This window comes from Schistocerca cancellata, chromosome 3 (assembly GCF_023864275.1).
Source record: "Schistocerca cancellata isolate TAMUIC-IGC-003103 chromosome 3, iqSchCanc2.1, whole genome shotgun sequence".
In the NCBI taxonomy this organism is placed as follows: Eukaryota; Metazoa; Arthropoda; class Insecta; order Orthoptera; family Acrididae; genus Schistocerca; species Schistocerca cancellata.
The window spans coordinates 778,987,751-779,002,740 of NC_064628.1; the positions used below are offsets into that span (position 1 = coordinate 778,987,751).

General features: G+C 44.8%; 2 protein-coding genes across 2 annotated transcripts in view; one reads left to right on the plus strand and one right to left on the minus strand.

The window, feature by feature from the left end:
* Window positions 1-14,990, minus strand: part of LOC126175825 (juvenile hormone epoxide hydrolase 1-like) — a 507,162-nt gene that overhangs the window by 325,202 nt on the left and 166,970 nt on the right. The gene's annotated exons all lie outside the window — the stretch shown is intronic.
* The window catches only part of LOC126175826 (uncharacterized), a 124,963-nt gene that overhangs the window by 77,855 nt on the left and 32,118 nt on the right, over window positions 1-14,990 (plus strand). Inside the window, exon 3 of the mRNA XM_049922822.1 lies at window positions 7,599-7,810. Coding sequence (XP_049778779.1) covers window positions 7,599-7,810 — 212 coding nt within the window. The remainder of the gene's footprint in view (window positions 1-7,598; window positions 7,811-14,990) is intronic.

Consider the following 14,990-nt stretch of genomic DNA (forward strand, 5'->3'; position numbering starts at 1 on the left):
GACAATTGATACACATACTGTAGAATGTAGTCCATTGTAGTATTGGCTCAAAAAGTCAGTAAGCAGGTTCGAGTTCGCGAATCACATCCAGTACAAAATATGCATGAACGTAGAGGTAATAACAACAGACACAGTACAACGGATCAAGGGCCTTTCATTGTGTTTGTGGAAAGCCTAGACAAAAACGTTGGAAATTTTCTTCTTGTGTCAATTGGTAAATTGATGCGTTCGGACAGCGCCCACCTCAAAAAAAGATATTAGTCTGTCGGGCAGAAACAGAATGAAAATGAAACAGAAGCCAGCAATTGCTGTGGATGATCGACTGGAGTTATCTACATGCAAAGGAAGAAACTTGATGTGTCTACCCCTAGTTTCTTGTTATATACATACGGGATCATACACGGTGTTGATGCAACTCTAACAGGCAAAGAGATCTATACGGAAATACTACGTGAATACCCAGTTATTAGCGTCACTCGATACACACGGAAAATTGGTACAGACCCAGAAAGAAATGTGCCACTAGTGGTATACAAGATTGCATTTAAGTCACAAATCTTAGCACATCAAGTGATAATCTTGGGTATGAGATGCTTGGTACAACCCTATATTGCTCCACTCATCGATGCAGGAATTGTTTACCATATAACCATCTCGCCCCGCAGTGCAGAACTAGATGTAGTAAAGGTGGCGAACAGAATTCAGGAGATGTTTGCACGCAAAAAATGCCAGTCTGGAGACATTTATTCTGCCGCGTCCCATGCCAATAGGAAATATAAGACGGTTTGACCCAATGTACGACAGCGGAAATAATGAGAAATAAATTCCAACAACAGAACACGTAACTGTAAATAAGCCTACTGCATATGACAGTTATCCGGAATATCGACCCCTACAGCCACGTGTGTAGCAAACAATGAGAGCATCTGTAGCTCAACATCGTACGCCTGACGTAGTGCAGCCAATAACACAACAGAAACGGCGACAATTACAGCAAATACAGCATACCGCGCGATAGTCAGGGCAACAACAGCTGTGGAGCGATCGTGGCGACCAGTAATCCCTAGAAACCAGCCTAAATCACTCAGCTGTAACAGTACCTGGCGCCAGGATTGTGCACAGATGAATCAAGAAATATATATATGCCACATCGTCTCCCCATACGCCCTACCTTACGTAAGCAATATGCACCTCAACCTCATAATCTCACGATCTCACCGAATAGGAGCGAATCCTTTGCATACAAAATACAGAGTTTATAGTAAATATAATTGTAGAAGCTGGGCAACAGTCTTGCCGCAATGGATACACTGGTTCCCGTCAGATCACCGGGCGTGGCCGACACTTGGGTGGGCGACCATCCAGGCCGCCATGCGCTGTTGCCATTTTTCGGGGTGCACTCAGCCTTGTGATGCCAATTGAGAAGCTACTCGACCGAATAGTAGCGGCTCCGGTCACAGAAAACCATCATACTGACTGGGAGAGGGGTGTGCTGACCACACACCCCTGCTGTCCACATCCTCAGCTGAGGATGACACGGCAGTCGGATGGTCCCGATGGGCCACTTGTGGCCTGAAGACGGAGTGCTGCTGCTGATAATTGTAGAAGAAGTCCATGCCATCGCCGGACGGGGTGGCCGAGCGGTTCTAGGCGCTACAGTCTGGAACCGCGCGACCGCTACGGTCGCAGGTTTGAATCCTGTCTCGGGAATGGATGTGTGTGATGTCCTTAGCTTAGTTAGGTTTAAGTAGTTCTAAGTTCTAGGGGACTTATGACCTCAGAAGTTAAGTCCCATAGTGCTCAGAGCCATTTGAACCATTTTTTTCCATGCCGTCAGGAGCCATTCACACCCGACGATTGCTTGCTAACTTCTTATCTACAACCAAGAAAACGTATTAATTATGAAATACAAAATTTTGGGGTGAAATGCTCGTTCAGCAGGTGCAAATAAAGATGCCATGCGACGTGAATAGTGTGTGAAATCTTATGGGACTTAACTGCTAAGGTCATCAGTCCCTAAGCTTACCCACTACTTAACCTAAATTATCCTAAAGACAAACACACACACCCATGCCCGAGGGAGGACTCGGACCTCCGCCGGGACCAGCCGCACAGTCCATGACTGCAGCGCCTTGGGCCGCTCGGCTAATCCCGCGCGGCGTCGTGAATTAATTGCAAGAGAGATATGTTTCTAATGTGATTCAAGTTAGGATATTCGGTTTATTTTGGAAGCTTATGTGTATTTAGAGGTGATCGGGAACATACTACATACATACTAAGGTCGCATTTGCCTTGAAATAAAAATCGATTTCTAGATCATTAATAGTCTTCAAGCTATGGCTGTGAGAACCAGAACAGTCGACCAAGAAATATCGGTAGTATTAATGTATTGCCTACAGAGAACGGCTATCTCACGAAGTGAATAGCACAATTTAATGCGTTATTTGTAACTGCCCTCAGTTATTTGTAAAGATTTTAATGCTCACAGCAATGCTTGGGGATGTGGTTGCCAAGACTGTTATGGGGCATCTTTACTTCACATAATGGGTGACTTCGGTCTTGATGTTTTGAATGACAGAACGCCAACATTGATTCCGAAACCGGAAGAACGCCTATCCGCTATCGACATAATCCTATATTCACCAAGGCGGTGAATATTTGCGACTAACCCTTGGGATCAGGTCACTATGCCGTAGAGATACAAACAACTATAAGGGGGTTAGTGTCCTCGCCCAAAGACCCCACGTGCTATTTGTCGGAATTAGGCATTGGCCGTGCGAGGTAGCCTTCAACCGTTTATTCCCAAAAACAGTTCATAGTACCGCGCACGCTACACCGACCACCAGTCTCTGTCGCCCTAGCAGCGGATAATTACGGACTCGTCGAGAAACGCTCCATTGTGAGCCGAGAAGACACGTATTCCGCGTCCGCGCCACGCTAGTGATCACAGCTTTACCGCTAGCAGGCGGCCAGTGACTCAGTGTGAAGGCAATGCAGTTGGTCAGCATTTCGAGATAGCGACAGCTTTCTAACCCTTAACACAGCTCAACATTATCTTCGAATGACCAAGAACCCATCACGAAAGCGGAAAGTAACTAAAACACACAGGGTCAAATATCAAGGAACTACAGAGGACCGGATTAAGACGCTAACCACCTCATCGTCATCATTGGCAAGATATTATAAAATTTTAGTATTATCTTGATGCAGCAACAGCATCAATTCCTACCCTAAAAGCAACCTACGAGGGGCGTTTGAAAAGTCTGTGCAAAAACAAAAACTTCTTACGTGTCTTTGGTAAACCTTTATATTTTTCGACATAGTCTCCTTTTAGACTTATACACTTCACCCAACGCTGTTCTAATTTGTTGATCCATTCCGAATAATAGGGATTGTCCAAGTCTGAAAAATAGCTGTTAGTTGCTGCAATCACCTCCTCGCCTGAATAAAATCTTTGTCCCGCCAGCCATTTCCAGAAATTGGGGAACAAATAGTAGTCCGAGGAAGCCAAGTCTGGAGAATAGGGGGGATGTGAAACGCGTTGGAATCCTATTTCGATTAATTTTGCGACCACAACTGCTGAGGTGTGTGCTGGTGCATTGTCGTGACGGAAAAGGACTTCTTTGTGGTGCAATCGCCGGCGTTCTCTGTTTTCAAACGGTCCAATAACGATAAATAATATGTACTTGTAATAGTTTTACCCTTTTCCAGACAGTCGATGAGGATTATCCCTTGCGAATCCCAAAAGATAGTCGCCATAACCTTTCCGGCCTAAGGACTGGTCTTCGCCTTTTTTGGTGCAGATTCTTCCTTGGTAACCCATTGTTCAGATTGTTGTTTGGTCTCAGGAGTATAGTAATGTATCCATGTTTCATCCACAGTGACGAAACGACGCTTAAAGTCCTGCGGATTCTTGCTGAACAGCTGCGAACCATCCTTGCAACACTTCACACGATTCCGTTTTTGGTCAAGCGTGAGCAGTCGCGGAATCTGTCTTGCGGAGAGCTTTCTCATGTCCAAATGTTTATGCAAAATATTATGTACGCCTTCATTCGAGATGCCCACAGCACTAGCAATCTCACGCACCTTAACTCTTCTGTCATCCATCACCATACCATGGATTTTATCAATGATTTCTGGAGTCGTAACCTCCACAGGGCGTCCAGAACGTTCAGCATCACTTGTGCCCATAAGGCCACTCCAACAATTTTGAAAACACTTACAAACTCTTCTAATCGAAGGTGCAGAGTCATCGCAATGTTTATCAAGCTTCTCTTTAGTCTTCTGAAGCGTTTTGCCTTTTATAATGTTTAATCACCACACGAAATTCTTTTTCGTCCATTTTTTGACAATCGCTCGACTTCCTTGATTCACACGAATGCCGAACACAAAGAAATAGACCAATATGACTGAAACTTGGTATGCGTTCTTTTCAAAGATGCTACTAACTAAGCATGACCTCGATACGCGCCGGTGGTGCCATCTCTCGGACTTTGCACGGACTTTCCAAACGCATCTCGTATTAGAGAAATAGGACAAGCTTCAGTACAGAGCAATGAAAACATATCCGGTTGCATGTCGACAGCGCCGACCAATACAAAAGAAACCGCACAAGGACCACAAGAACGTGACGACCAGGAAAATCCAGCAGTTACATCAAATCCTCCAGCCCAAAAGTAAAAAAATAAAACCATATGCATAGAGCTCCTCTTCTTATAACTATCATCAGCTTCGAGCATTATTACAACGAGACAACAGTATACTAGAACACAGCCTTGGGAAGCGAAAACGGTTGGCTAAATTAAGTCGAAAGTACATGCACCGCTCCAAGACACCAGAAGTTGTTTTCTACTGCCCATTAACAAACACTTCAGGGAGGCTATGCTGTACCTAGTGAAGCATCCATTTATACTGCTGAAATACTAGCAGTTCGCGAAGTGTCTACTTATGGTAGGTTGGATGGTTGGTTGATTCGGGGTGAGGGGACCAAACAGCGAGACCATCGGTCCCATCGTATTAGGGAGGAGAGGGGAGGGAAGTCGACCGTGCCCTTTCACAGGAACCACCCCGGCATTTACCTGAAGCGATTTAGTGAAATAACGGAGACCAAAATTAGGATGGCCGGACGCGTGTTTGAACCGTCGTCTTCTCGAGTGCGAGTCCATTGTGCTAACCACCTACCTATGGGACAAGGAACGCATTTCAAACAGTTTTGTTCGTAACTGACTTTCAAAACACCTTCCAAAGGATATAAACTTATCGGAATGTGACCACTCCCCATTATATATAGTATAAGATACATTCAGTTTGATTCATACTAGAAGAAAAGTTGGCATTGACGTTAACCTCCTGTGGTTCAGGGGGCATTCAGGCATCATTGGGAACGAAATAGCAGAGAGATATGCTAAAGGAAGGTATATTCGAAGGAATTAGATACCCCTGTAATGACCTTATAGGGAAAATGCGCCAACAGTCTTAAAGGAATAATGGAACAAGGAGATAAGGAATGGATGAAAACCCCAAGAAACAAAGGAAGATTTTACGCCCGTATTCATCCAGAACTGTGGATGGAACCTGCCGAGGAAACCGTGGTACACTAGAATCAGGATGAGTAAACGGTACCAGGGCTACGAATGCGGTTGGGACGTGTGTGTTACCATAGTCGCCTTTTTCAAATAAAAGTTGTAGCTTCCCCAGTGCGTGGTTGTTGCAGTGAAAAAGAAGACGATTTAAACATGTAATAGTGGCATGCACACAGCAAGGAAAATTATACCGCGAGCTGAAGGTGTCAATACGTACAACTATTACTGTCCTCCTAAGTACGAATGATGTAAGGATATCTCACATAACAGAAATGTCTCGAAACTGAAAATTTAATCTGATTTTGTGTCGATGTTTATATCTGTATACGTGCAATGTATATATGTTTATCACATCAAAGGAATCTAACTAAATGACTCAGACATCAATATTTAATTTCATATTTGTTTTGAGTATTTGTATCCGTATATGTAACCATGTTCGATGGGCCGTGACCCGCCATAAAGTAGGCCGGTGTGAGGTGGAGCGTCACCCATTAAGTTAAGTAGTGGTTTTGACTTTGTACGTATGTACTGTTTGTGTTTTCCTTTTCTTTTTCGTTTAAAAATGTATAGCTATGGTGTTCTTTTAACCATTGACAAAGGTCTTCTTAGGCACTTGTGGGTTTTATTGTTGTTCTGAAGAAAGTGCAGTTATCTACGCCGAAACCTGGGTTAACACTTAACACTAGGTGCTTTTTTCGCAATCGAGGCGGCTTTTTAGTTTTTTAATATATTAACCAACGATTGCTGACGCGCTACGATGTTGAAGGTTCTTACATTTGTGTTCACGTAGCAGACCCCTTAAGGGGCTCCGGAAAGGCTCAAAAATCATGAAAAGTTCAATTTTTACTTTTTTGCGTTTTCTGAATCTGCAGACTATTACCTTTTAATAGATATATAATTTATGCAATTCCGAAGACTACAACTATTTTTAATTTTTTTTTGAAATGTGTTCTACATGGGCGTGACCCACTGTGGCGCTGTTAAACTGCTGTCAAATGGTGTCATTATTAACGTCCGTGTTCATCAGGTACATTTTAGTAATGTGAGATAAAGTATGTGTTGTGGCTAACCTGTGATGGTTCAATATATATCGCTGGTGTGATTGTCGATTGTTTCATGTTTATTTACTCTGTCGTTATCTCGAAAATATTCGTAATTAATTCTGTTTCTTGAGTCTCTGTTTTGTTGAAGTATAATAATGAGTAAAAGTAAAGTTATTAGAAATCCTCTGAAGGCTTTTAAGAAAAGGAGAAATGTTGGAAAACCAAAGGTATGTGTTATTACTGTAAATAATAACATTCTAACATGGTACGAGCGATGCTTGCTTTAGACAAGGAACGCCTTCGGGCTGCAGACAGGGCTGTAAAGAGTCTAGAAATACAAGCAAGAGTAAACAGGAGGAGGAACAAGAGGAAGTTGGAGGAGGAGTTTGCAGAGGATGAAGATAATCCATCCTATGGACCTGGAATGCACTAAAAAGTTAATCCAATCTTTGTCGCTCGATTCCCAAAACTTTTATTTTCTCATACTAATTACATGTTTTCTAAGGATCTTCCAAACATATTTGTTTCAAACTTTCAGTAAATGTTACACAGTACCTTCTGCATAATTTAACACAGCCTTTTTCCAAAAAACTGTATATTTTTGAATATATAGATAAAAAATTGCAAAAAAATGTTGTGAATTTTCATTACAATTGAAAAAAATCATCTTTAATAACTGAACTAAAATTTTGTAAAATCCCTGTGTTACGTTGTAGCCCATATTCCAATAAATAATCTGTAAAAAGTTCAACTTCCTACCTCAAATACTTTGTGAGGAAAGATGTAATTTATAAGCGTTATTTTAACATTGCAAGTATAGGGCGTTCCGGAGCCCCTTAAATGTGATACTGCCCAACACTTGCTCTCCATGCACACTCCAAACTTTGCAGGTACACTCCGTGCTGCATTTGCATTTTCACATCCGCGTAGTGCGCACAGAGGAGCTGTGAAGATGACTGACACTTTGCAGGCGCCCGGCGGCCGCGTTACGGCTGGTAACCTGTGGTGCGAGAACCGCCCCTTGGCCGAGGCCCACAAGACGGCGCGGCGGTGCGGGCCGTCGGGCAAGCTGCGCGTCTTCGAGCTGGGCTTCAACGTCTCCCGCCAATGGCTGCCCGTCATAGAGGCGTGCCACGACGCCGACAAGGCCAGCACCTTCTACTCGCACCACCAGCTGCTCGGGTACGTCGCTCACGCAACACTGGATCCCGATATAAATACAATGAGAAATCGCTATGCACATACTGTAGATTACATCTATTAAAATAACACGGGCTATTACGCCGTGCTCGAGCCGCGCGGAGTGGACGCTCGGTTAGAGGCGCCATGTCACCGATTGCGCGGCCCCTCCCGCCGGAGGTTCGAATCCTCCGTCGGGCATGGGTGAATGTGTTGTTCTTACACTACTGGCCATTAAAATTGCTACACCAAGAAGAAATGCAGATGATCAGCGGGTATTCATTGGACAAATATATTATACTAGACCTGACATGTGATTACATTTTCAAGTTTGGGTGAATAGATCCTGAGAAATCAGTACCCAGAACAACCACCTCTGGCCGTAATATCGGCCTTGATACGCCTGGGCATTGAGTCAAACACAGCTTGGATGGCGTGTACAGGTACAGCTGCCCATGCAGCTTCAACGCGATACCACAGTTCATCAAGAGTAGTGACTGGCGTATTGTGACGAGCGAGTTGCTCGGCCACCATTGACCAGACGTTTTCATTTGGTGAGAGATCTGGAGAATGTGCTGGCCAGAGCAGCAGTCGAACATTTTCTGTATCCAGAAAGGCCCGTACGGGACCTGCAACATGCAGTCGTGCATTATCATGCTGAAATGTAGGGTTTCGCAGGGATCGAATGAAGGGTAGAGTCACGGGTCGTAATACACCTGAAATCTAACGTCCACTGTTCAAAGTGCCGTCAGTGCGAACAAGAGGTGACCGATACGTGTAACCAATAGCACCCCATACCATCACGCCGGGTGATACGCCAGTATGGCGATGACGAATACACGCTTCCTATGTGCGTTCACCGTGATGTCGCCAAACACGGATGCGACCATCATGATGCAGTAAACAGAACCTGGATTCATCCGAAAAAATGACCTTTTGCCATTTGTGCTCCCAGGTTCGTCGTTGAGTACACCATCGCAGGCGCTCCTGTCTGTGATGCAGCGTCAAGAGTAACCGCAGCCATGGTCTCCGAGCTGATAGTCCATGCTGCTGCAAACGTCGTCGAACTGTTCGCGCAGATGGTTGTTGTCTTGCAAACGTCCCCATCTGTTGACTCAGGGATCGAGACGTGGCTGCACGATCGGTTACAGCCATGCGGATAAGATGCCTGTCATCTCGACTGCTAGTGATACGAGGCCGTTGGGATCCAGCACGGCGTTCCGTATTACCCTCCTGAACCCATCCATTCCATATTCTGCTAACAGTCATTGGATCTCCACCAACGCGAACAGCAATGTCGCGATACGATAAAGCGCAATCGTGATAGGCTACAATCCGATCTTTATCAAAGTCGGGAACGTGACGGTACGCATTTACGAGGCATCCATCACAACAACTTTTCACCAGGCAACGCCAGTCAACTGCTGTTTGTGTATGAGAAATCGGTTGGAAACTTTCCTCATGTCAGCACGTTGTAGGTGTCGCCTCCGGCGTCAACCTCGTGTGAATGCTCTGAAAAGCTAATCATTTGCATATCACAGCATCTTCTTCCTGTTGGTTAAATTTCGCGTCTGTAGCCCGTCATCTTCTTGGTGTAGCAATTTTAATGGGCAGTAGTGTAGTATAAGTAGTGTGTAAGTCTAGGGACCGATGATCTCAGCAGGTGGTCCCTTAGGAATTCAAACACATTTGAACATTTCTTATGCCGCGCCCGAATTAACTTCTTGCAGCAGCCCAAAGCTTCGTTCCCATCTTTGGGGAACGTGTGCAAGTGGGATTATACGTAGCTGCTGTGAAGCTCCGGTTTGGACCCTGGTTCGCTAGTGCCTGAAGTAAACGTTCGTTACTGCGAGTTACCGTGCAGACGGGTGACGTCACAATTCTTCAAACTGGTTCAAATGGCTCTGAGCACTATGGGACTCAACATCTGAGGCCATCAGACCCCTAGAACTTACAACTACCTAAACCTAACTAACCTAAGGACATCACACACATCCATGCCCGAGGCAGGATTCGAACCTGCAACCGTAGCGGTCGCGCGGTTCCAGACTGTAGCGCCTAGAACCGCTCGGCCACCCTGGCCGGCTACAATTCTTCAAAACTCGAGCACAGTTAGTTGAAACCAGCAGAAAAGTATTAATTAAGCTATTCATTGCTTAACACCAGATGGTTATAATTGAAGTGCAGCTACTGACGGAGTTCCAGTGCGCGCTGGAAGTATTGTATGGTAGCGAAGCTTAGTACGAAGATAATCCCAAAAGTAAGTTCTCCTACTTTTTTTATAATTACATGGACCTGTTTATTTCTACAATGGTTTACATCAGTTTACAGCTTGAACATTTAGCTATTTTTCGACATAATCACTATTTCTGTCGATGCATTTTTGTAGACGCTGTGGCAGTTTTTGTGTGCCCATGGCCGGCCTGTGTGGCCGAGCGGTTCTAGGCGCTTCAGTTCGGAACCGCGCCACCCCTACGGTCGCAGGTTCGAATCCTGCCTCTGGCATGGATGTGTGTGTTCTCCTTAGGTTAGTTAGTTTCATGTAGTTCTAAGTTCTAGGCGACTGATGACCTCAGATGTTAAGTCCCATAGTGCTCAGAGCCATGTGAACCCTTTGTATACCGATGTCATACCAGCTTGCCGCCATGCTGTTCAGAAAGTCATGAACCTCTTCTTTCACCTCGTCGTCGGAGCTGTATCGCTGGGACCACAATTAACGCTGACAGGTACTGTGAGACTCTGCAAAAACTCAAAACGGGCGATTCAGAGCCGGAGAAGAGGAATGTTGAGCAAGGGCGTACACATTCTCCTTAACAATGCTCGCCCAGACATCGCTCGGCAAACCGTTTCCCTCCTGCAACAGTTTCAGTGGAAGACAATCACCCACCCACCCTATAGTCCTGACTTGGCGCCCAGTGACTATCACCTGTTCCCTAGGTTAAAAGAACATTTGGCCCGAAAGCGATTCAGCTCCGACGAAGGGGTGAAAGAAGAGGTTCATAACTTTCTGAACAGCATGGCGGCGAGCTGGTACGACATGGGCATACAAAAACTGCCGCAGCGTCTACAAAAATGCATCGACAGAAATGTTGATTATGTCGAAAAATAGCTAAATGTTCAAGCTGTAAACTGATGTAAACCATTGTAGAAATAAACAGGTCTATGTACTTATAAAAAAAGTAGGAGAACTTACTTTTGGGATTACCCTCGTAGATATTCTAATACGTTAATGTGGAACCGATTTATGCTGTAAAAAAAATTAGTTCCAGTTTCGGCCACCAGATGCAAATATGGCTCTTTACACCGTTTGTATGACAGTGTGACATCCATGCTGTCATTTGACAAGCTTTAACCATTGATAATAAAATCAACATTATACCTTTCTCACTTGTTTGACCTTTTCTGCCCACGTCACGTTCCTAGTCTATTAGATATGGAATCATTTCTATATGTCTTTCTTGCTTTCACACCGCCAGATTTGCAACTAGTGGCCAAAGTTATAACTAATTTTTTCCAGCGTAAATCGGTTCTGTATTAACGCGATAGAGTATCTTCCAAGTTTCGCTACCACATGAAAATGATAGCCCACACAGGAGTTCTGGGAATAGCTGTACGTCTCTGAATATTTCGAGATACACAGATAAAAATATTGCAAGAGTTATCAATATCAGCGACTATACAACCACTGTTGCTCCCTTTACCCTCTAGACTTTTCTACGCATAAAGGTCCTCTACGCTTACGCAGACATGTTTCTTCTGCACGTTGTCTAATATCTTGGAATCCAGCAAGAAACGCTCTTGGTCTGTCCTCCATCTATTCACCTGGATACGTGTGCCAGCACTGCCTCTGAGTCATTTGCTTGTTTTCCTGTCTCCAGTTTGCTGCCAACATTTAATGCTTCATTGTTTGCTCAGCAGAGTGAGGTGGCGCAGTGGTTAGCACATTGGACTCACATTCGGGACAGTCTCGTCGTCAATCCTGCGTAATCGGTTCGCTAGACAAACAATCAGACAATTTGGATTAATGAGTTTTATTACAATAAGATAATTACAATACTTAACTTTGATAATTACACAGATGTGCTGCAAGCAAAGGGCGGCATACGAAATAATCAGTCTTTGCAGTGACCGCTGATCTCTAACTGACTAAAGTCTGTTCTAAACTGCTGTCGAAGTCGCTATCGTTGACGCTGCTAGCCAAGTGGCTAATCTTGAAGCTGCTATTGAACTGGGCCGCCAACAATTTCTTTTTTCTTTCTTTATTGTCATTTTGAAACCTGATACAAAGTAGGCCGTCAGCGGCAAAACAACGCCGCTCTTCGGCCATAGATAATACATTCACTACAAGAGGAGACATCGGAAAGACGAAACAACACGGCGCATAAACAACAGTAGACACACAAAGTTAAAATACATGAACTCGTTCACAGGTGCAGTGTCCAATTAAAAAACGCTCAGCACTCCGACACTAACAGAGACGACAGAAATGACACATGAGAACGAAGGAGCACAAACGACGAAACACTGAATCACTAACACGATGGCACACAAACACTGGCGACGCTCTCTGGCGCGCGAATGTTCACTGTATGTGTACGAGTCTGGGGATCTACCAAAAGGGCAAAAGGTGGGGGGGGGGGGAGGGAGAGGGGAGTGTGTAGATGCCAGATGGGAGGAAAGAAGGTAGGGGGGTAGGGGAAGCCCGGGGGAGGGAGGAGGGAGAGAAGGGAGAGAGGGTGCCCTTGGGAAAAAACACAGGTGGTGGAAGGGGAGGATCAAAGTTGGCAGGAGGGGTAGATGGAGGGGATGAGGGCATCATCATTGAGGGGGAGTTGGTCGAAGCCACCTTGGGCGAGGGTATGGAGAGTGGAGATATGGAGAGCAGGTGGGACGTGGGAATACAGGCGCAGCAGCAGACGGGCGTGGAAGAGGATGGGAGAGACAAACGGGTGAGGGGGATCAAGTTTACGGGAAGTGTAGGGGATCCATATCCGTTCGAGGTAAAGGAGGAGGTGTGGGAACAGAATGAGGTCATACAGGCCGCCAACAGTCGGGCATGGGGCTCATGTCCTCTTCACCTAGGGCCCACTGTTGTCGCATTGTCGTCCTGGAAGGGAGGTTGGTCAGTGTGCGATTGGCTGACCCCTTCTCACAGTCTTCTCTCCTCTATCGTTCCCCAAGTGGCGCGGCGCTTGACTTTACGCCGTAACATGGGAGGACCGAATGTAGGTTCAAACCTTCATTCGGCCATCCTGATTTAGGTTTTCCATGATTCTCCTAAATCGCTTCATGCAAATGTCGGGTGATTTCTTTTAAAGGGCACGGACGACTTCCTTTCCCATCCTTCCCTGATCCTATGGGACCGATGACCTCACTGTTTGGTCTCCTTCCCAGATCAACCAACCATCAAACCATTGGCTGCTCAGCAGCTCTCAGTTTTCGAATTGTTATCGCATTAAAAGTCCATGGAGTACATCACTGAGATGTCAGTATTGGAAATCTGCACTGATCGTGAACTTTCCATTTAGACACATTGGAATATTCGTTTTGAAAACTCTATTTAGTTGGCATTCCAGGTCACTTTTACTCTTGTGTTTATTTCTTTTGTTGTCCATCTATTTGTTTTCGACTGTCCTACATGCAACGATAGATTCAGTAACTTTGTTATTCATTTGTGATTTTTTCTGCTTATACGTCATTTTACTTTTCTAAATATCATTTTATGGCGTACTTATAAATTTGCACTGTTTCGGTGTTGTACTTTGTTTGCGCTAGAGACAACAGAGCGGTGTCGCAAGTAGACACAGAAGTGATTCGGAGAGGTTTTATTAGTATATATTCCTTCTCACTTTTCCCACCTTTAGGATCTGGGGATTTCCTCTAAGACCAACAAGACCACTGTTGATGAAACAGACTCCTGACTCTTTTCAGCTTAGGTTGCACTAGTCACAAGCAGCGCGATGTCATCAGCAAGGCTCAAGTAGTTCAGATAGGTTAAAATACCATTTTAGTTTTCTCGATTTAAGGATCTGAAAAATTGTTCTAGCTGTGATGATAGTAAGTTTACTGATATGGACTACTGACTCGTCTGTCAGTGATTATTTACACACCATCCTGATGAATCGTATGTTCTTCGCTCTACTAACATGGATCGACTTACTGACTTATTTCCGAACGACTGTTAGTACACAAATATATATTTCCTAGATATTTTGTGGCAAGCCGGCCGCGGTGGTCTAGCGGTTCTAGGCGCGCAGTCCAGAACCGCGCGACTGCTACGGTCGCAGATTCGAATCCTGCCTCGGGCATGGATGTGTGTGATGTCCTTAGGATAGTTAGGTTTAAGTAGTTCTAAGTTCTAGGGGACTGATGACTACATATGTTAAGTCCCATAGTGCCCGGAGCCACTTTTTTGTGGCAAAATACTGGGATAATTGTTCGCATAAAGCTTCGGTTGAAGGCCCCTCTTCCTTCTCCCTTGCCCCCTCCCCCTCCCGTCTTTCACGTTCATATGAAATGCTGCTCAGTCTGCACGGACGTCAACGGGAAATTAAGTTTGAACCATCTTTGCCTCCTTCCTCATACCCTTTAATTAAGACGTCATTTCCTGTCATCGCCGGAAGTAACTTACCGATTACAATTGACAGTTTGTCCTGGCTCAAGATGAAATCGCGTGAACTGGCCGGAGTCGTACAGTACGTTCATCTGTCAGTGTTTCCCAACTTACTTTACAGTTGATCCGTCCTAGTTGGCTCACTACGGTTTTCTAAACAGGGACTACTGTAAGGCGCGTGGCAGAATGTGTGACTTGCTGTACCTGTAAGCGGTCTAGATGAAACCATACAGTGTGTTTATAAATTAGTTATACAGAAGTAAGCTTTAATTGTGGAAAGTGTAAATAATTTACAGAAATGTTTGATAGAGCATTGAATGCAGCGTATTTTAAAGTTTTATTTCCGCCTAACACAGTTCCTGACGTTCCCGCTAGGTGGCGTGCTCAAATCAGTTAGTCCACAGTCATCGTGGATACGATACTGCAGCGCCTGTGTTATTCAGAAATGCGATGGCAGGTTCCTTCGGACATGCATGCATGTCTCGGAAGTGTTCATCTACTGTACTCAGTAGGCAGAGCTGTACATATTCTTCTGAAATTTTGCGTTTTCTTAACCTCAATAAGGCGAAC